The 22,960-nt window shown below is 43.4% G+C and overlaps 1 protein-coding gene across 4 annotated transcripts in view; it reads right to left on the bottom strand.

Moving 5' to 3' along the window:
* Positions 1 to 821: 821 nt before the first annotated feature.
* The window catches only part of SEPTIN2 (septin 2), a 51,208-nt gene continuing 29,069 nt past the window's right edge, over positions 822 to 22,960 (bottom strand). For 3 of the 4 annotated variants that reach the window (XM_054039897.1, XM_054039900.1, XM_054039899.1), the window contains 4 exons: positions 21,128 to 21,211; positions 11,733 to 11,790; positions 6,997 to 7,109; positions 822 to 2,518 (listed from right to left, as the gene is read on the bottom strand). In XM_054039897.1, coding sequence (XP_053895872.1) covers positions 7,005 to 7,109; positions 11,733 to 11,790; positions 21,128 to 21,211 — 247 coding nt within the window. In that variant the 3' untranslated portion in view covers positions 822 to 2,518; positions 6,997 to 7,004. Of the gene's footprint in view, positions 2,519 to 2,555; positions 2,777 to 6,996; positions 7,110 to 11,732; positions 11,791 to 21,127; positions 21,212 to 22,960 lie in introns of those variants that run through there. The other variant, XM_054039898.1, reaches the window with a different exon arrangement.

Raw genomic sequence — 22,960 nt, 5'->3', positions numbered from 1 at the left:
GCTGCCAGGCAGGGGCGCATAGCCCCGGCTGCAGTATGGTCCCCACTGCACCCCAGCAGAAGCCATGGGGCTGTGGTGCAATGGGGGGTGCAGTCATGGAGGGCACGCAGCCCCCACTCCAGAGCTGGCCACACCTATGGGACAGGGGTGCGCAGCTGCAGCCCCTGCCAACCCACAGCCGCAGTGGGGGGGAGGGGGGATGGCACACAACCCTGGGACGCTGCGAGGGGCGTGCACAGCCCTCTCTGCAGCATGGTCCCCGCTGCAGCTGCAGGGCTGGGATGCAGCAGGGGGCGCAGCCATGGGGAGTGCACATCTCCTGCTCCAGAGTCTGCCGCAGATCCTGGACAGAGGCTCACAGCCTGGCTCCAGCCCCCTCTCCAAGCCGCAGGGCAGGGGCTGCAGGGTACTGGTTCCAGCCATCCAGCCCCAGTTGCAGGGCAGAGGCACAGTCCTGCCTCCAGCCCTGGCTTCAGTTGCTGACAGCTGAAGCAGGTGAAGTAACAGAGATCCGGTTAAGTCACGGAATCCGTGACTACCATAGCCTCCATGACTAAATTGTAGCTTTACTCAAAACAATTCCACAGGTAGAGCTCAACCTATGCTATCTGCACTAACTGCATAGTATCTTTTTATTCCAAACAGAAGTTGGCTTAAGTAAGGACTACAGAGGGAGAAGTCCCTCAACAAAGGTATATCCAGGGTTAAGTATGTATTTGTCACTTGCAAATTATATATATATATATATATATATATATATATATATATATATATATATATATATATATATATATATATATATATATAAAAGCTTTCAGTTTTTTCCTAATACTGATTATAAATACTATTGAAGTTTAGATCACAGTACTGACCTCAGATGAAATTCACTGAAATGTTATGCAACAGTTTTTCCTGGCAGCACTTCAAAATGTGCTATGTCCAATGTCCAAGAATTCTATTGTAACTGAGACCATCTGAGAACCCTAAAAGTGCACAGAGGTGCTTAGCTGCACTATACGAACAAAAAATACTGGGGCTGGAAAAAAAAAGGGACAGTTAGGTATTTTAAAGTATTCATTCTAATGCCTTCACTGAAGCTTATATTACTATTTCTGGTCCATTTATGGTCACTTTTTCAGTAAACCAGTCTGCTCAATAGATTGAAAGATTTAAGTAACATGGCTTGACATTTTTCTCTGGCAATACTGAAATGCCTTAGTACTATCTTTTCTCTATGGAAAAGGCAAAATGTAAACATTTACATTTCTTTCCCTACTAATTTTGTATTGATCCATTTAGCAAGAAAGGACTTGCTAAATGGATGAATTACACCTGTGTTTCTGACATAGCAGACGTCAGTAAGGCTGCTGCTTTTGCTTCCTTCATTGTGGACGAAGATCAGAAGAGATGAGTAGAAAGACTACCAGTTCTATGAAATGATAACTGCTTTATAGGCAGCACAGGAGTTCAACACAGAGACTATTGTGGTGGGTTTTACTTTTAATATTAAAAAGATACTCAGAATATAAAGCAATTTATAAACTGCAGCAGTTTTAAGTAGGTCAAAATCTGATTTGCTCAGTAGCAGGACTCCTTTAAATTAGTAATTTAGTGACCATTAAAGCTACAATTTGTGGAATTTAACTGCAGGATTGTTATGTTATTCCTCATCTCTGATATAAATGTAGAAGATAAACAAGGCCACTGCTGTGCAGAAGACCAGAAAGATCTCAGCATTTTGTGATGGTGCCATTTGTATTATCTCTTTGGCACTGGTAGGTTGTAAACAGCACTGGTAATTAATTTTGCAGTAGCACATCGTGTTATGAAATCTGACTGTTGGCTTTGGAGGGGGAAGTAGACAAAATAAGTCATTCAGCAAGTGCCCCCTTTAACAAGGAATTCTCTCTTATCTACTCTTTCCTAGTTAAGACAAAGCATACCTCTTTTGTAATTAGACACTTGTGATGTCAAGGCAATGGCTATTCAGCACTGGACAAGAACTGAGGAATGGCCAAGAGTCTCACAGGCACACAGTTAAACAATGCAAGAAATAGGAAACAGAATAACTTAACTTGGCATTGGACTCCCTAATTAGTCAACTATCACACCACTGACAACCTATAGCAACAGTCACGTATTTCTAGGTGTAACAAGTAGTATGACTAATGGTGCTAGTGCGCTATGCAAATAGACTGGTCTACTGCTAAGTCAGGTTAGGAAAGGCTCAGTATCATCCATTTTGCATTCCTAATATACTGGGTTACAGAAAATGAGCTCAATAAAATAATACTAAATTACGAAACGAAAACTGATCACATTCTCTATATAAGGTATAAAATATTGACTGAATACAATCTGTTACAAAGTACATATTACAAAAAATACCATGCATTAGCGCATAACATACTAACGTGACTTCCAAGTCACAGGCGAGGTAAAAGATATCTTTCCCAGTGAGAGACACTATTGCATCCCAACACTGGAATGTTTCCTCTTAATCTGCATATGAAGTCATCTGCAAAGAAGGCAGAAATATGAATATTTAACAGTTAGCTGTTTTGTAACTATACCTTGTATTTTAGAAACTGAACTGTAGTTTGTGTATCAATTACTCAGTGCTAACAGTCAAAGATCCTCTTCGGTATTCCACATGTGGGTCTATTAGGTGCAGTCTACATGATATCTAAGATTCCTTCCATCAGCCTCATCAGAACACACTTTGCCAGACACACCAACCCCCCCGCCTTTTCTGAATTCTGGAGCAGGAGACTGCCTGTGGGGATAAGGCAAGTTTGTTTTTCTAATGGTTCATAAACACAACAAAGACTAACATTAAGATTTAAAACCTTAGATCCAGGCAATGTTGAAAAAATGGATTTCCTTTATGCCTAACAATGTCATGACATCATTACTTAAATGCATTGTGTGACATCCCATGGGGGAAGTTTGCTAATATGACAGACTTTCTACCTCAAAACTGAGGACATAACTTTTTCTTCCCTACTCCCCCAAATCCCTACAGTTCCTAAAGCAGTGTCTCAAACTGTGGTCCAGGGAGAATTTTCTGGGTGTACGCAGACAGCAGGTTAGTCACATGGTGCTGGATCTATTTTCAGGTGCTAAACTGAATTCAAAGCATACTAATTATTTCCCAAGTAAGCACTTGCTGTGGTCACCACAGGGCTCTTATTTAATCACCACTGGGAGGGGAGGTAGACCATGTGATTGGAAGGGGAGGTAGTCCATGGGATGCATGGACTACACTATGAAAGTCTGAAGACCCCTTTTCTATGGCATTCTGGAACACTATACAAATTGTTACACACCAACACAAGACACAAAATTAGCATATGTAACATACTGATAGATAGAGTAGTGGCTCCCAATTTCAGAAGAAGATACACTGAAAATAATTGAACACTTTTTTATTTAACACAAAGCTAAGGTTGCATACCTAAGAACCCATAACTAAGGAAATGTGAAATTTAAAACCTAATGTATAATCTTAACCATGCTCACTTCACAAAGCCTAATCAAGTGGTATTATTTCTGAAATGCCATTTTTTCTACAAAAACTTACAGTGATTGTACTTAAGTTTCCTCCACTGTGAAAGATTATCATTTATAAGGATAATTCCCTATAAAAATAGGATTATTTATATAGGATGTGTGCAGTTAAACATTCTTACTGGCCCTATTAGTATTTCCCAGTTTGTATACATTTAACAGAATACATGCAAAAAGTGCAAGAAGTGCACAGTAAAACATAATTAAACAAAACTATGAATTAGGGATGTAAATATTTAAAAAGTTAACTATTTAAACGATTAAAATTATATCATTTAATTGGTTAACTGATTAAAGGGAAAGGGCCCTGGGCCGCTCCGACTGGCGTGGGGTTGGGGGTTAATGGTTAGGGTGGGTCAACTGGTAAGACTAATGCTTACCGCTTAACATCCCTACTACGAATGTTCTCTAGAGGTTTCCCAAACATTTGAAGTTAGGCCCATACCCTGAGACATTACCTTCCCTTCCATTCATGATCATCCAGACCACTTCAGAGAACAGAGCATCATTTTTTTTTTTTTTTTTTTTTTTTAAAAGAAGAATACACCCATGATAGTCAACCAAATAACCGAGCAGAATGGGAACCAGGATATTGCCTCAGCGTTTTAATACCCTTTCTGAAGGTGACAAAAACCTGTATTCTGGTGCTTCTCTAGATTAAATAAATTTTAAGGGAGAGAGATGATAGTTTTGATCACTTCAAGTCCCAGATTCAACAGCTCTATATCTGTTCTAGATACAGACAACTGGGATTTCAGGATAAAAAAAGAGCCCTGAGGCAGCCAAACTTCTGTGACACAATATATCACCCACCATGCCTCCCTTTCTCAAGGGAGCAGCTACTATCCTCATCAGCATCATGAAGATAAAAGCTGATGTCCATGTGATTGAGAGGGCCCCGTACTGCAGGTGGAGAGCCTCCAAACAATCCCCATTCAACTTTCAGATGCTAATTAGCAATAGACCTATGCAAGGAAGTATTATGAATTGTCAAAACCAGATGGTGTCCTGAATCAACTACTAGAATTAAGTACATCTATTTCAATATTCAAGAATCCGGATATTCATACTACCCCCATCACTGAAACTGCATTAAAGCAAGGACATGAAGTTTTGTTCCCTCCATCTCCATTTCTCAGTCAAATAATTGTTTTTAATGTTATTGTAGAATAGATACATGTAAGTGAGCTGTAACATTTTCCTCCAACTTATGCTGGCAGCAAGTTACATAGCAAGGGGCCATTTGCCAAGAAAGTGTTGTCTCCTGCACTCATGAGTCTCAATCTTGATAATTCAACATTTCAGTAGAAAGAAGATCTGGGAGATCACACTTATCTGAGATAAAGTGGTCCCTCTGCTAATTTGAGCCAAATTCATGGAAGGCTTTGAAGACAAGGACAAAAAACTTTGGATTTGATGAGGAGCAAGCATAGTGAGAGGAGCATAAGGGCAATTGTACTCTCAGCAGCTCGTGATGCTTGTCAAATGGGCTGCTATATTGGGACCAGCGAGATTTTTAAACGGTAGGAGTGTATTTATTCCTGAACAATTTGAGAAAAGATTGGAATCTGCCCAGCTGTTAATAGACTTTAAGAAAGCATTTTAAAAAGTTTTATATATACTCATTCATCCATCCAATAGACTCTGAGCTGCAATGAAGGAATTTGGAATGCCTGACAAAATTATTAGGATGGTACAACTGAGTTTGCAATTCAAAAAGTAGACTGTGAAAAGCAAGTGAAATCTCTTGCCCATTTGACATCAACACTAGACTAAGGTGGGGAGATGCGCTATCCCCAGGACTCTTTAATGTGGCTATTGAAATAGTGGTGCAATCATTGTGAAATTCTCAGAATGGGGGTGAATTTAAATGGCCTGACCAACTTTTTGGATACACTGATGACCTGAGCTATTCAAGAGACAGAAGGTACAAAGGAGGATTGGAGACTTGAGAATGTGGCAAGAAAAATGGGACTTTAGACCGAATATATGGTTGTAAAATGAGGATCTTGGACAAGCTTACTTGGCAACTGATAAACAAGTTTGATAGTTTAAATGCCTAGGAGCATTAATTACCAACAGTTAGGTGAGGGAGGAAATAGAAGGCATGATTAGAGAGAGGAAATGCCTGTTACATTTCTCTGCATGGAATTTTCAGCTCGCAACAACTGAGAAAGACCAAACGTCAGATCTGAGGCCACTGTAAGGGGTATTGTTTTATATATCTGTGAGAGAAGCAGGCACTTACTAAGAAGGAAGAAAGACAGCTTATAAATACCTTCAAAAATACAGAGTTGAGATGAAGTTTTTGGTTAGTAAGGCCAAAAGAAGAAGATCTAATAGAGAACTGCAGGAGGTCTATGGTGAACCAAGTAGAGTAGTAGTGAAATCCTGATGACTCCAATGGGTAGGGCATGTAATTAGGATGCCAGAAGACAGACCAGCTAAACATCTCTTGTAAGGACATAGTTGTGGTGTCTGACCAAAGAAAATGGAGGAAAAAATTTAAGCAAAATCTAAGAGCTCTTAATGTGAATTACCATCAATGGGAAAAAAATATGCACTTGACAAAAAAGATGTGGGGGCAAACAGACTGGCCAAGGACTTCCATGGTCTACATAGTCAGGGAGGAGGAGTAGATGTGTATTACATTAACCTAGTCTAAAGGTCATAAATGCACAGATCACCATGGCACAGTCCAAATCACAGGACAGCGTAATGTCTCCTGGATGTGCATAGATGTAAAATCAATTTACTGAAGCCAATAAAATCATTTGGCCATTTTAAGTCCAGGAGAAGGCAGCCTGTAGTCATTTTAAATCACCAGTTGATCAAAGCATTGCAACAACAAATAACTATTTATCCATGAAAATTCTTACTTTGTCCTAAGAGCGCAGAAGAATGGACTTGGATGGTAGACAAAGTCTGAATGCAACTTTTCAGATAGCTGTTTAAAATACATACTAGAAAGCCTTTAAGTTCACGGTCAACATTCTTTAATTGTCTAAGTGTCAAAACAGTTTGCCAGATGGAAGCTATCTCCACTATTAGAACAGTAGCACATGACAGTGTTTTCAAGACAAAGCTCAAACAACAGAAATTAAGAACTGAATATAGTTCTCTACATTTTTCTGGAAATTGAAAGTTACATTTTAGAAAATGTAATCAAGTTTTCATAATACCTGTTTCATTCAGAGCATCAATATTCAATTAAGTTAAGTTTAAGTATGCTTATTCTGTCCTCAAGGTACTGATTTACTTCACTTTAAAAAACACCTGTGTGACACCTGTGTAAAAATGTAACATGAAATGGACTCAGCCTCTTAAATCAATCAGTTGACCTGTTATTGTTTTCCAATGCCTTGAAACACCTACTAAGGACAATTTATTTTTCTTATTGCAATTATAATCATTTGAAGGTCTTACCAAAGAATTTATACATGGTGTCCATGAACTGCACTGCTGTCTCCCTCACCACCTTGCATCTGTATTTGCATCTGAGCCTGCATTCTCGCAATCATCTCTTGCATGCGACGAAGCTGGAAAAGACAAATAGTATAGAAAAAGCCTTTTATCCCTCTCTCCTAAGCAAGTGGCTCTTCACTGCCACAACGGTGAAGAGCCACTTGTGTCCTATTCAATGACAACTAATTTTGGTCTTCACTAATACTTTTTTGATGTCAGATGTTAAACATTAAAAAAATATATTGCTTTTCTTCACTCACAAAAATATGTAAGTAATTTACTGATCAAAGTAACAGGCATCGCTTTTGAAATTTGGCACCAGTTTCCCAAGTGTGTCTCAGCAGAAGCTTCTACTTCCTCTATTTCCTGTTGGTGTTATTTTCTTAGTTACAGCAGTACATTAAAATGGATTGTGTGTTGGAGAGCTGAATTAAACTATTTACAGTCACTGAAATTATTAGTAAAGCCCTAGTCTGCAAGCTGACTTTTATGTCCCCTCCACCCATCCCTTGATCCTTGACAGAAAGAGGCAATACTTGAAGCATTCCAGCTATAGTAAAATAATTCAGACAACCTCTTCTGTGGCAGATAGGGATTGCTGCCAGGAACCCAGTTGTGCTGGTAATGCATGCATCCATCCAAACATATAGAATATTAAAACTAAGAAAACTTAGATTGGGGTTCTACAAATTCAAACATTTTAGAATTATAGAATTGTCTATTTAAATGCACAAGTCAGGAAACAACTGTTGAGATTAACCCAACCATATTGCATATACAATAACTCTTCGCTTAACATTGTAGTTATGTTCCTGAAAAATGCGACTATAAACAAATCCAATTTCCCCATAAGAATTAATGTAAAGGGGGGGAGGGGCGGGGGGCTAGATTCCAGGGAAACTTTTTTCGTCAGACAAAAGACATACATATATATACACACACACACACACACACACATACACACACACACACACACATATACATATATAAAAACCACACACACACACCCCTCTACCCCGATATAACGCTGTCCTCGGGAGCCAAAAAAAATCTTACCGCATTATATCAAACTTGCTTTGATCCACCGGAGCGCATAGAGCCCCCCACAGCGCTGCTTCACCGCATTATATCCGAATTCGTGTTATATCAGGTCACGTTATATCGAGATAGCGGTGTATATATAAATAAAATACACACACACACACACACACACACTATAAGTTTTAAACAAACAATTTAATACTGTACACAGCAATGATGATTCTGAAGCTTGGTTGAGGTGATGAAGTCAGAGGGTGGGATATTTCCCAGGGAATGCCTTACTGCTAAATGATGAACTAGCACTCAGCTGAGCCCTCAAGGGATAACACATTGCTGTTAATGTAGCCTCACACTTTACAAGGCAGCACGAATGGAGGGAGGGGAGACAGCATGGCAGAGAGAGACAGAGACATACACCGTGTGTGTGAGAGAGATGCATTGCCCCTTTAAGCATGCTGACCCCACTCTAAGTACACTGCCCTTTTAAGTAGATCAGCAAGTTCAGACAGCAGCTGCTGCCAGCAAGCTCTCTCAGTCCTGAGCCCTGTCATGACCTCCCCCCTCCGCATGGAGATGGGGTAAAGGAAGGAGCGGTGGGCAGGAGCAAGGGGGAGGGGGACACTGACATTAGCACTCCTCTTCCCCCGCCATCCCCTGCACAGTAAGCAGGAGGCTCCAGAAGCACCTCCAAGGCAAATGGCAGGAGCAGCACACGGCAGTGCGGGGAGGGAGAGCTGAACTGCCCAGCAATTGATATCCTGCTGGGCAAGTGCCGCGCACAGGGAACTTAAGAGGAGCAGGGAGCTGATAGGGGGGCTGCCAGTCCACCCTGGTTCCAAGCCCCCAACCAGATAGCTCCAACGGGCTGCTCTTTCTGCAAGCTGTGAACAAAGCAGGCAGCTGCCAAACAAAGTTCTAAGGGAGCATTGCGCAACTTTAAACAAGCACGTTCTCTAATTGATCAGCAACGTAACAATGAAACATTAACTGGGACAATTTTAAGTGAGGAGTTACTGTATGTAGTCTTCTTAAGTTCTATTTAGGCTACTGAATGACGGTTTTGATAGATTTAAAGTAATGGAGCCAACTCTGCTCTAGGAACTTTGTTTTTTTAACGCCCTGGCTTTTGTGCATTTACGTTTTCACCCTTAATGCTGCATTAATAGATTTCTGCAATTTAATTTATTTTTTAAAAATGAAGTTAGCATAATGACCCCAACAACCTTACTCCATCCCAGCCACTCCGCACATTGACAAGCCTGCCACCCCCATGTTAACTACAGTCCTCCTCAAGAGATCATCCCTACTCCAGTGATAAGAGCACCAGTGGAAGGCAAGAGGCTCAGAAAGTGTCTCATCCTCGTTAAAAGGGACACAGTGAAAGGTTTCTGCAATTATGGGGAGCGAGATGTTTTACTGCTGTGAAGGACTACAAGCTCATCTCTAGAGATGGTGGGGGAAAGTTTAGTAATGGATAGGGGGACCAGATAGCAAGTGTAAAAAATCGGGACACTTTCTTTTTTCCCGGGGCGGGGAGTCGGAGAGGGGAATAAATTGCCTCTATAAGACAAAGCCTCTAATATTGGGAAACTTTGGTCACCCTAAGCCCAGGGCTCCCTAACACAGCTCAACTGACTCAAGTTCCACTAACCCTGCATTTAAACTGTGGTGCAGACTCACCCAAAGTGACCACTGACTCTCCCACCTGGCTTTATAACCACCCCCACCCCTGCTGAGGGAGATAGTTGGGAAGGGCACATGGGAAACTGCCCCACATCGAGGCACCACCCGTCCCTGCTCTCTGCCGCAGACCCCTCAGTGCCCTCCCCGCTTCCGGCTGCTGCAGGCTGCAATCCCCAGCCAAACGACCTTGTTGGGTCACGGCTGCTGGCGGGCAGCAGCCCGGGTGGGGCAGCTGCGTGGGGGAAGCATGACGGGGGTTGGGGAGCTATTTACCCCACTGGCGTGCACGGCGCCCAGCCCTGAACAGAGCCTGCGTGCCGCAGGGAGCGGTCCGTGCGGTGAGTGGGGAGCAGAGCTACGCGGTCTGTGGGGCGGTGCCGGGGCCCCCTCCAGCTGCCCGGAGCCAGGTGGCGGTGGCTCCCCGAGTGGTGCTGCACTGCTGCTTCGGGGCGGGCTTCTCCCCCAACTCGCAGCCGCGCTGGCTCGCTGCGCCTCCTGGGATGGTGGGAGCCTGGGCTGGCGCTCTCTGGCACTCTGTGCCATGCACGGGGCCCCGACCCTAAGAGCCAGAGGGACCTGCTGAGGGACGAGGTGGGGAGTTCTGGCGGTGCTTACCTGGGGCGGGTCCCGGGAAGCATCCGGCAGGTCCCTCTGGCTCCTAGGGTCGGGTCGGGTGGATGGGGTGGGGTGGTGGAGGGCTCTCTGCCCGCTGCCAGTGCCTGCAAGCCCCACCCCCACAACTCTGATTGGGCAGGAGGGAGCCAGTGTAGCATGCAGAGACCCCCTCCGTCTCTGTGCCTGGGGCCACCAGCACTGCAGGCTCCTGCCAGCGGGCAGGCACGCCGCCAGGAGCTGCCCCAGGAAGCACCGCCATGCCAGCCCCAGGACTTTGGTGGTGATGGTGATCTGTCTCCCGATAACGGGACAAAGGCCGTCCCGACCGATGTGCGGTCAGGACGCAGGATAAATGTGTTAAAAATCGGGACTGTCCCGATAATATCGGGACATCTGGTCACCCTAGTGATGGAAGGAAGTTACTTGACTGATTATCAGATTGCATGTTCAAATGCAAATTTTAATTGCCGTATGCAATCTCCATTTGCTTGTAATGCTGTTCACACTTGTCAAAGCACTGGTCCTCACTGAGTAACAACCATATGCTAAGTGTGAAATTTAATTTTTCAATGTGAATTTAAAGTTCACAAAAAGTGCCCTATTAAAGTGCTAAGTATCAGGGGGTAGCCGTGTTAGTCTGTATCTACAAAAACAACAAGGAGTCTGGTGGCACCTTAAAGATAAGGTGCCACCAGACTCCTTATTAAAGTGCTGAAATTCTATAATTACAACACAAGCTACTCCCCACTGCCCTGCTACGTGGATAATCCTGGCTTAGCAGAACCATATCTAGAGGCAAGAAAATAATTCATTGTCAACTGTCCATTCAATAACTTGGTGCCTCAGAATGCTTCGAAGGTGCAGACTGATGCCAGTTGTAGCAGGGATTTTGTAATATGGTCACATCTGCTCACTATGAATTGAAGTGAGCCCAAGCTCATTTCACAAAGGACTTAAACAACCAGCAGATGGCAACTACTTTCTGATTCAAAACAGATATGACCCAGCAGCCAGGAGATTAAATGTTCCATATACAGTCACTACCTTGAGCCATCCAGTCCCCTCCAACATGGAATTTTGAAAAAAATCAGTTTTGGATTTACCAGAGTGAGCAAGCAAGCAAGCACGCACGCAGTTGTGACAATTCTTGAGAGAAAGTTTTCATTCTCTTGTCACTCACACTACTGAAATTTTGTTATAACTGTAAAAAAAAAAAAAAACACCAAACAAACAAAAAAACCCCCCAACCTTCTGCACTGAGACCACAATGAAATATTTAGCCGCAAAGAAAATAATTAAGGAATGAAAAGTGGGCATTTTTGCAATACAGAACTTGTCTATAAGGAAAGCAGTCTTACTTCAGCTTCTTTTTCCTGCAAAATCTGATCTTTATTCACTTCCTCATCTTCAATTTTCCTAAGATTAAAAAAAAAGAGGCATAAACATTCATCAACAACATGCGTGCCTTCTGGTTCATTTACTCAAAGTGGCAGCTTTATATCTGTTCATAGGTAAGGCTAAGATTATGTCACTAAGGTCACAGAAGTCATGGATTCCGTGACTTCCACAGACTGCTGTGACATTTTCTGTTTCAGCCCCACGCTACCGGGGGGAGCCCTTCCCTTCTCACCCAGCAGGACTTGGGCGCTCATCGTGCATCAGTTCCATTTTGTCAGTTTTTTTTTTTTTAAACTAAAGTCAAGGACTTCTGTGAATTTTTGTTTATTGCCTGTGACCTGTCCCTGACTTTTACTAAAAATAACCGTGACAAAATCTTAATCTTATGAATAAGCAACCAAGATTCTCATTCTGAACCAGACTTGCATTCTTATCTCTCAAAATGTAGTTGCTTTAAATACACATAGGATTTATTTAGGCACTTTCCCCACATCAACTGAAAAACATTTTTCATAAGAATGAACCTTTTTCAGAGCAAGTACACCAATTCCCCCAATCCACCTCCAAGGAAAAGAAAAATGAACAAAGAAGCTTAAGACAGGCACAAGTGAGGAATGCAAGAGAAAGTTCCTTGCTGTGAATTAAGACAGCTGTCATCCTTGTTCTATATGCAGGACTTAAACACTGTTCAAAAATAGTACTAAGTGCAGTAATTGATGCAGTAAAGATACAGTTGTGTCCATGCATGTATTTGATTACCACAACAGAGGTATACTAATATCAAACAAAATTTGTTCACCATCACCTAAATACAATTTACTAGAGATGCTACAAGTGCTCCAGTGTTCTCCTCTGTCCTTCACAAGTTCAACCACCTTATTTTCCAAAACTATGTCAGAGTAGCACAGGTAGACCCATTTCAGAAGAAGTGCTAAGGTTCATATATCTATGTGACTGAAGCAAAGCAGAAGTTTAAGATGATGGGCAGGGCCGGCTCCAGGGTTTTGGCCGCCCCAAGCAGCCAAAAAAAAAAAAAGCCGCGATCGCGATCTGCGGCGGCAATTCGGCGGGAGGTCCTTTGCTCCCAGCGGGAGTGAGGGACCGTCCGCTGAATTGCCGCCGAATACCTGGACGTGCCGCCCCTCGCCGGAGCGGCCGCCCCAAGCACCTGCTTGTCAGGCTGGTGCCTGGAGCCGGCCCTGATGATGGGCAAACTATGAGCATGCGTTCAGAAGTGAAGACAATCCAGGAAGTTTTTGGAAAGTGTAGGGGACAATTTCCTGGTGCAAGTGCTAGAGGAACCAACTAGGGGCAGAGCTTTTCTTGACCTGCTGCTCACAAACAGGGAAGAATTAGTAGGGGAAGCAAAAGTGGATGGGAACCTGGGAGGCAGTGACCATGAGATGGTCGAGTTCCGGATCCTGACACAAGGAAGAAAGGAGAGCAGCAGAATACGGACCCTGGACTTCAGAAAAGCAGACTGACTCCCTCAGGGAACAGATGGGCAGGATCCCCTGTGAGAATAACATGAAGGCAAAGGGGTCCAGGAGAGCTGGCTGTATTTTAAAGAATCCTTATTGCGGTTGCAGGAACAAACCATCCCCATGTGTAGAAAGAACAGTAAATATGGCAGGTGACCAGCTTGGCTAAACAGTGAAATCCTTGCTGATCTTAAACGCAAAAAAGAAGCTTACAAGAAGTGGAAGATTGGACAAATGACCAGGGAGGAGTATAAAAATATTGCTCAGATATGCAGGAGTGAAATCAGGAAGGCCAAATCACACTTGGAGTTGCAGCTAGCAAGAGATGTTAAGAGTAACAAGAAGGGTTTCTTCAGATATGTTAGCAACAAGAAGAAAGTCAAGGAAAGTGTGGGCCCCCAACCTAGTGACAGAGGATGTGGAAAAAGCTAAGGTACTCAATGATTTTTTTGCCTCTGCCTTCACGAACGAGGTCAGCTCCCAGACTGCTACACTGGGCAGCACAATATGGGGAGAAGGTGACCAGCTCTCTGTGGAGAAAGAAGTGGTTCGGGACTACTTAGAAAAACTGGACAAGCACAAGTCCATGGGGCCGGATTCGCTGGATCCGAGGATGCTAAAGGAGTTGGCGGATGAGATTGCAGCGCCATTGGCCATTATTTCTGAAAACTCATGGCCATTGGGGGAGGTCCCGGATGACTAGAAAAAGGTTAATGTAGTGCCCATCTTTAAAAAAGAGAAGGAGGAGGATCCGGGGAACTACAGGCCAGTCAGCCTCACCTCAGTCCCTGGAAAAATCATGGAGCAGGTCCTCAAGGAATCAATTATGAAACACTTAGAGGAGAGGAAAGTGATCAGGAACAGTGAGCATAGATTCACCAAGGGGGAAGTCGTGCCTGACTAATCTAATTGCCTTCTATGATGAGATATCTGGCTCTGTGGATGAGGGGAAAGCGGTGGATGTGTTATTCCTTGACTTTAGCAAACCTTTTGATACGGTCTCCCACAGTATTCCTGCCACCAAGTTAAAGAAGTATGGGCTGGATGAATGGACTGTAAGGTGGACAGAAAGCTGTCTAGATCATTGGGCTCAACGGGTAGTGATCAATGGCTCCATGTCTAGTTGTCAGCCGGTTTCAAGTGGAGTGCCCCAAGGGTCAGTCCTGGGGCCGGTTTTGTTTAATATCTGTATTAATGATCTGGAGAATGGTGTGGACTGCACTCTCAGCAAGTTTGCAGATGACACTAAACTAGGAGGCGTGGTAGATACAATAGAGGGTAGGGATCGGATACAGAGGGACCTAGACAAATTAGAGGATTGGGCCAAAAAAAACCTGATGAGGTTCAACAAGGACTAGTGCAGAATCCTGCATTTAGGACGGAAGAATCCTATGCACTGCTACAGACTAGGGACCGAATGGCTTGATAGCAGTTCTGCAGAAAAGGACCTAGGGGTCACAGTGGATGAGAAGCTGGATACGAGTCAACAGTGTGCTCTTGTTGCCAAGAAGGCTAACGGCATTTTGGGCTGTATAAGTAGGGGCATTGCCAGCAGATCGAGGAACGTGATCGTTCCCCTTTATTCGACATTGGTGAGGCCTCATCATCCAGTTTTGGGCCCCACACTACAAGAAGGATGTGGAAAAATTGGAAAGAGTCCAGCATAGGGCAACAAAAATGATTAGGGAGCTGGAGCACATGACTTATGAGGGGAGGCTGAGGGAATTGGCATTCTTTAGTCTCCAGAAGAGAAGAATGAGGGGGGATTTGATAGCAGCCTTCAACTACGTGAAGGGGGGTTCCAAAGAGGATGGAGCTCAGCTGTTCTCAGTGGTGGCAGATGACAGAACAAGGAGCAATGGTCTCAAGTTGCAGTGGGGGAGGTCTAGGTTGGATATTAGGAAACACTATTTCACTAGGAGTGTGGTGAAGCACTGGAATGGGTTACCTAGGGAGGTGGTGGAATCTCCTTCCTTGGAGGTTTTTAAGGCCCGGCTTGACAAAGCCCTGGCTGGGATGATTTAGTTTGGAATTGGTCCTGCTTTGAGCAGGGGGTTGGACTAGATGACCTCCTGAGGTCCCTTCCAACCCTGATATTCTATGATTCTGTGTGATATGAAAGCTTATGCCCAAATAAATTTGTTAGTCTCTAAGGTGCCACAAGGACTCCTCATTGTTTTTGTTAGGGTTAGGGTTTCCCTGCCATTTTTTTCTCCTCTCCCCACTGCAGCATCAAAGACCCATACAAATTTAAAATTTTTATTAAACCTAATGTTAAAAAAAAAAATGTAATAGTACACAGATTAAGAAAAGAGTGTCTGTATATCTGGGTATAGTGCTTAGATTATCCACAATACATAGTTTGTTTTAAAAAGTCCCAAGATACATATAGTGCATAATCAGCAATAATAATCACCAAATTAAGGTGAATAAATTTAACAATTCAGTTTAGATTTAGAATCTGAATACTCGGGTATATCACTCATGAAAAGTTATACAGAGAGTTGGTTGCAGAAAGCAAATATAGGACTGAGTGTAGGTTGTCCCTCAGTAATTGAGCATTTAGGGTAGATTGTCCATTTGGAAAATACAATCCTATGAGGAAAGTATTTCAGTTACTTTCCCCACTGCAAAAAGCAACAGAGAGTCCTGTGGCACCTTTAAGAAGTGGGTATTCACCCACGAAAGCTTATGCTCCAATACATCTCTTAGTGTTAAAGATGCCACAGGACTCTCTATTGCTTTTTACAGATCCAGACTAACATGGCTACCCCTCTGATACTTTCCCCACTGCACTTCTCATCAGCACTCCAGCTCATCCCTCCTGGTACTGCCGATGTCTGGTGATGTGTTCTATGTAGATGTCCCTCGATCACCCAATGGTGTCCGACACCATGAGTTGCCGCATCAGCAGAGCGTACTGCTGACCGATTCTGCATTCTCTCCACACTCGCTCATTACTGGTGTCCCATGTGCCCAGGGCTCCGATGATCAGCGCATCCGTCGGAACCTGGTAAGTCTTAGCTCTCACGGTGTCGGCCAGAGGGGTGTATTTCTCCACCTTTTGAACTCTGGCACTGCGGAAGGCCGGGGTCCTGTTCTCGAAGGGCACTGTGACGTCCACCATGATGCTATTCTTCCGGTCCTCATTGGTGATGACGATGTCTGGTCACAGTTGGTTGTCGGTTCTGGGGATGGTGAAGTTCATGGCAACCTTCCCTATGGGTGGTGGGATGGCTCTGACCAGGCGATCTTATATGGTCTTGTGTCATAGAATATCAGGGTTGGAAGGGAGGTCATCTAGTCCAACCCCTTGCTCAAAGCAGGGCCAATCCCCAACTAAATCATCCCAGCCAGGGCTTCATCAAGCCTGACCGTAAAAACCTTTAAGGAAGGAGATTCCACCACCTCCTTAGGTAACCCATTCCAGTGCTTCACCACTCTCCTAGTGAAAAAAAGTTTTTCCTAATATCCAACCTAAACCTCCCCACTGCAACTTGAGATCATTACTCCTTTTGTCATCTTGTACCACTGAGAACAATCTAGATCCATCCTCTTTGGAACCCCCCTTCAGGTAGTTGAAAGCAGCTATCAACCCCCCCCTCATTCTTCTCTTCTGCAGATTAAACAATCCCAGTTCCCTCAGCCTCTCCTCATAAGTCATGTGCTCCAGCTCCCTAATCATTTTTGTTGGCCTCTGCTGGACTCTTTCCAATTTTTCCACATCCTTCTTGTGGTGTGGGGCCCAAAACTGGACACAGTACTCCAGATGAGGCCTCACTAATGCTGAATAGAGGGGAATGATCACGTCCCTTGATCTGCTGGCAATGCCCCTACTTATACAGCCCAAAATGTAGTTGGCTAGTGTAGTGTGTTGCAGCTGCCAGGCTCTGGAATGGGTCTTGCAGCTATACAGGACGTGGGGTAGCATCTCATTGGCATAGCGGCAATTCCTGCATTGCTTGTCCTGATTCCCATGGTGGATAGCTCCGTTCAGTGGGACGCAGTTGAGCCAGGCCCAGCTCCTGGCATTCCTCCTACCACATCCATCGGCAGCCGATACACTTCTCCAGTCATTGCATAGCATTGTGGGCATGAGTCTAGAGCGAAGCATGCATATCTAATCATACATTAAGTGTTGTCAAATGCATAAAGTAAACAAACTGATGTTTACTAAGAAGATGGTAATTTGACACCCACCACTTCATAATACTTAAGTAAGATACAGTCCCTAAATGTATAGCTAGATAGGAGACAAAAACATCTTTAGTGTAATCTAGAAAGATACCACAAAACATATTGACTATCCTCATCAATCTATGAGAGAATCTTGGTGTACACTGCCTATTTCCTGTTCTTTCAAGCTTACAAAGCAGAAAGCTCAGCAGTTTTAACTCCACTTTTAATCTCCATGAGATTCTGAGCAGCACACAATCACAGATGGACCAGTTCTATATTAAAGCTATATATACACACTAAGCCCTTGAAACACACTTGCTAGATAACAGGAATCCAGTTCAACAAATAAGCCCTTTAAAGACTAGAGAGGGGTTACAATTTCAAAAAACATCCGAAGAAGTGGGCTGTAGTCCACGAAAGCTTATGCTCTAATAAATTTGTTAGTCTCTAAGGTGCCACAAGTACTCCTGTTCTTCTTTTTGCGGATACAGACTAACACGGCTGTTACTCTGAAACTTGTCAAAAAACAAGGTGGCTGAAAACAGAGACTAATAGCTTGCTGGTTTGCCTGGAGGGAGAACTGAACTACCAGGCTACCATAGAGGGGTTGAAACCCATTTCTATTCTGATCCATCTGGTTCTCTCACCAGTCTTAACAGTAGGGAAAATCCACTGCTGGTTGTGAAAGATTGTCAGCCCTATTAGATAGCTCAGCCCTATTAGTGTGTGATCATGTAACCCTCTAGTGGCTGAAACATACAAAAGCAGTTTTCAACTTTTTTAAGCCAAGGCATACCTGATTAATTTCTACTTGAAACTCAGACCTCCCCCAACTCAAAACAAACACATTCATTTTAATCAAAATTAAGCTTTCCCTGTCTCCTTCACTCCTGCTGTGAAGGATCTAGCTGTTTCTCCCACCCTCCAATCTCCCAGAGAAAAGGGAACTAGTATATTTAAAGTAGGCATCATCTGTCAACTACTCTGCAATATAGGAAAACTCTGCAGTTTGCAGGAGGTAAGTTAAAGTGCTTGTAGTGGAACCTCAGGTTTACCCTGTGATTTAAAAAAAACCAAAACAAATAAATCCAACCACCTGTCCATATAGTAGAATCTGGTGAGAACATTACATTTCTTTTCAAAAGTAGACTGCCAAGATAGATTTCTAACCCTGGAGACACTTCCAAGAACAACAATGTGATATCTTTTGCCTCAATCTCACAGTATCTGCCATCCCGTTTTTCTTTCACTACTACCACTGCATCCCCTTTCTTTGAGAATGGTAGGGAGAATTTAAAAGAACATAAGGGAAAGAGGGAGAGAACAGAACTCATTCTCACTTTTCCATTCCCCCCTCTCAGGAAATGAACATGGAAACCTTTTCAGGATGGAGAGCCAAACAGCTGTTGGAGGAAAAAGAAAGCTGTGGTGCTAAAGACTATTGGGAATTCCTCATAGATAAGGTGTTACAAGTTCTTGATTAGAAAGATAGCATACTAAAGGCAATCATTCCTTATTAAAGGCTTAATCCAGCAAGGTTCTGAGGGAGTTGCATAGCCTACCTGCCAGTGGGCAAGGGGTGCTTGTGAGGAAGTCTAAGAGTTTATTAGTGGCTGCTGCCACAGCTTAATTTCACATCCACTGGCTCTACTGATACCCAGCTGAGTCCCAAGGACAGTAAACCAGTTACAATTCAATTTTTAGTAGTGGGAAGTGTGGTTTACATATACCCAGCGTAACATGCATTCTGAACAAAGAACAATGGAAAGAATATCAAGCTTTATATCAACTGCAGCTGTTTCTGATCCTTCAGAATAGTAAAGTGCTACTCTGAAAAGGGATTTTGTACGAAATAGGACCATGGCATTCCATAGGTATCTTTACAATGACTCCTGGATCAACTATTTTCAGTTTACAAGAATCCCTCTTTTCCCATCCCACTGAATGCTAGCCTTTATTCTTGCCTCAGAGAGGAATTCAGTTCTTTCCTTCTCAAAGACCATGTGATAAATGAAAGGGGGTGGGAGAGCTCCCTTTTATGGACATCCAGCCAGCCAGTTAGCTATAAAGTCCTTCTTGGTGGCTGTCCTCTGCTTGCTTTACCTGTAAAGGGTTAACAGAGTCCCCCAGGTAAAGGAAAGGGAGTGGGCACCTGACCAAAAGAGCCAATGGGAAGGCTAGAACTTTTTTAAAAAACGGGGAAAAGAACTTCCCCTGTCTGTTTTTTCTCCGGGAAAGAGGGGAACAGGGAGCTATGAGAAGCTTTAAGCCAGGTATGATCATAAATCATCAGATCATACCTAGAACTACTTATTTGGAACTCCCAAATGTGTAAATAGATCAGAAATGTTTAGAAAAACGCAATTAGGTTTATTTCTTATGGCTAATGGACTCTTCTGTGTTAACCCCAGATGCTTTTGTTTGCTTGTAACCTTGAAGCTGAACCCCCAAGAAAGCTATTTTGGATGCTTAATTTTTGGAATTGTTCTTTTAAAATCTAGCAAAAGCCTAAGTTCTAAATGTATTTTCTTTCTTTTTTGGTTTTTAAAAAAAAAAAAAGTAAATTTTATTTTTTTAAGAACAGGATTGGATTTTTGGTGTCCTAAGAGGTTGGTGAATGCTGTTTAATTAGCTAGTGGCAACAGCTAGTTTCCTTTGTTTGCTTTCCCAGCTCCTCGTGTGTCTGTGTGTGTGTGTGGGGGGGGGGGAGGGCTTGAGGGTACCCCACAGGAAGGAATTCCCAAGTGTGTCTTCCTGGGTTCCAAAAGGGGTTTTGCATTGGGGTGGTGACAGTGTTTACCAAGCCAAGGTCAGAGAAAAGTTGTAAACTTGGGAATTTAAAACAAGCCTGGAATGGCAAGTATTAATTTTTAAAATCCTTGCAGGCCCCTACCTTCTGCACTCAAAGTGCCAGAGTGGGGAACCAGCCTTGATAGACCGTCACCATAGAAAGTTCTGCAGGCCAAACTAGTGACACCTGCACACCAATGCCTTCAAAAGAGTTGCACAAACAAGACTGTCCAGTTTTTAGTTAGACGTTACTAATCAACTCTACTGATGCACAAGGATGCTATCTGTTTCTTAGATACTATATCAGCAGGCAAATTCTAAGAGAGTAGAATCTCTCATAAGTTTGTTGGCTATGCAACATTAATAGACATAAAACCTGCACAAAATTATTTTAGTCAATTAAGTCAGAAATAGGATTCTGAATACACAGGAAGCAGATCTAGTAAGTAAGGGGCTGTTTCTGCCATCACTTTTCCTGGAAGAAAAAAATGTAAGAGGCAGCTAGCTATGTCAAATAGCTGGTGACAGGACAATGGTAGGGGATGGACAGAGTGTGTTTCATACCGAGTACAGAAGGGGAGGAAGCGGGGGGGAGAGGGGTGGGGGAGATGACGACAAATCCCAATGAAACCAGAAGCAAAAGTAGAACTCTATACATCCTTTTCATTTCATCATCAACTCAATTGTCTGTCCAGATTTACTAACAATTCATTTCCTCTATTCATGTTTAAATCTTAGGTGTTAGAAGAGACTGATCCATCAGCTTCCAGTTTTTGGTTACAGCTCCTGAACATCCTATGGTACATCAGATCCTGCTACTGAAAGGTCAGCATGAGAAGGGGAAGGACAGACAGAAAGGTGGACTCAGAGAAGACAAAGGTAGATTATAACCATGAACTGACAACCTGCCGCCTCTTTTAAGTCTCTCAGAGCGGAAGTTTTCATAGTGAAGGTCCTGGGTCACCTCCTGAAGATCCTGCATATGGGTACTGGAAGAAGAAAAAAAGGAATTGATAGTGAAACCATGCCCTGTGCAGAATCATAACTTGTTGAGGCACTTTCTTGATGAGTGACTCAAACATAGTATGAATAGGGATAGTCTGGTCATTTGAACCCAAAATGCAAAAATACAAGCGCATTCTTTTACAACCCTCACGTCACTGAACCTCCACATATCCCCTCTTCTCCCCATGACATTTACATTCATTTTTTACAATGTTTATTTTTCTTGAACAGTAGTAGGTCACAACAACCAGCAGTCCAAGTACTGAAAGTAAGGTGTGCGAGTACACTAGTATAGAGAACATGAAGGTTCCTTGCCATTTGTAGAGAGGGGAGCAACAGCAGCAAGCGTTGCCTTCTCCCCCTAGACATGGGGGTAAAGAGGTACAACAGCTACACTTCAGTGTGGAAGAATTGGGAACGGTCTTTCCTCAAACAATTACTTGCTCTTCCTGGGGAAGGATCAGGTGGCAAGGTCCATGCAGGGTCCTGTGAAAGGGATACTACTGCCCTGAATATTAGACAGGGTAAGTCTCCCAGGCCCCAGTGACGCTGTATGGAATACATGGAACACTGATATTATTGATACCAATATTATAAAATTGCAATCAATCTGACCAGATATGCCATGTAAGATAGCTGCAAAAAATGTTATAGTTTACCAAGTATGATAATCTTGTTTATATGTTTGTATCACCCTTGTATTGTGAGCTGTAGATATGCATGGTATATCTGTATTTCAAAACTTGTGCAGTGTTTCTGAGTGATACCCCCAGACAGAATGGCCTCAGCACTAAGCCTGCTTGATGGCCCATCAAGTGTCATCAGCTGTACAATGAACCCATTAAAAGGAGCCAGGGGAAGCACACTTTGTGACTGGTTGGTGAGTTTAATTTCAGTGTTAACCACAGTTTTAGGAATATCTGCTCTCCCTTTTGCAGCCTGCCATGTCCTTGGCATTTTCAGTGAGGGCTACCCTCACTGGACGAGAAGCTGGATATGAGTCAGAGTGCTCTTGTTGCCAAGAAGGCTAACGGCATTTTGGGTTGTATAAGTAGGGGCATTGCCAGCAGATCGAGGAACGTGATCGTTCCCCTTTATTCGACATTGGTGAGGCCTCATCTGGAGTACTGTGTCCAGTTTTGGGCCCCACACTACAAGAAGGATGTGAAAAATTGGAAAGAGTCCAGCAGAGGGCAACAAAAATGATTAGGGGTCTGGAGTACATGACTTATGAGAAGAAGCTGAGGGTGGGATTGTTTAGTCTCCAGAAGAGAAGAATGAGGGGGGATTTGATAGCAGCCTTCAACTACCTGAAGGGGGGGTTACAAAGAGGATGGAGCTCAGCTGTTCTCAGTGGTGGCAGATGACAGAACAAGGAGCAATGGTCTCAAGTTGCAGTGGGGGAGGTCCAGGTTGGATATTAGGAAACACTATTTCACTAGGAGGGTGGTGAAGCACTGGAATGCGTTACCTAGGGAGGTGAGGTGGTGGAGTCTCCTTCCTTGGAGGTTTTTAAAGCCCAGCTTGACAAAGCCCTGGCTGGGATGATTTAGTTGGGAATTGGTCCTGCTTTGAGCAGGGGGTTGGACTAGATGACTTCTTGAGGTCCCTTCCAGCCCTGATATTCTATGTGTCTATGATTCTACCCCAGGCACACCAGGTCACATTCCCACTGCTCTTTCCCCCCTTAGCTCCTCCAAAGAGAAAGATAATGGTGAGCATTTCTTGTCTTA

This window comes from Malaclemys terrapin, chromosome 9 (assembly GCF_027887155.1).
Source record: "Malaclemys terrapin pileata isolate rMalTer1 chromosome 9, rMalTer1.hap1, whole genome shotgun sequence".
Taxonomy (NCBI): Eukaryota; Metazoa; Chordata; order Testudines; family Emydidae; genus Malaclemys; species Malaclemys terrapin.
This window is presented reverse-complemented; position numbering and strand designations above follow the sequence as displayed.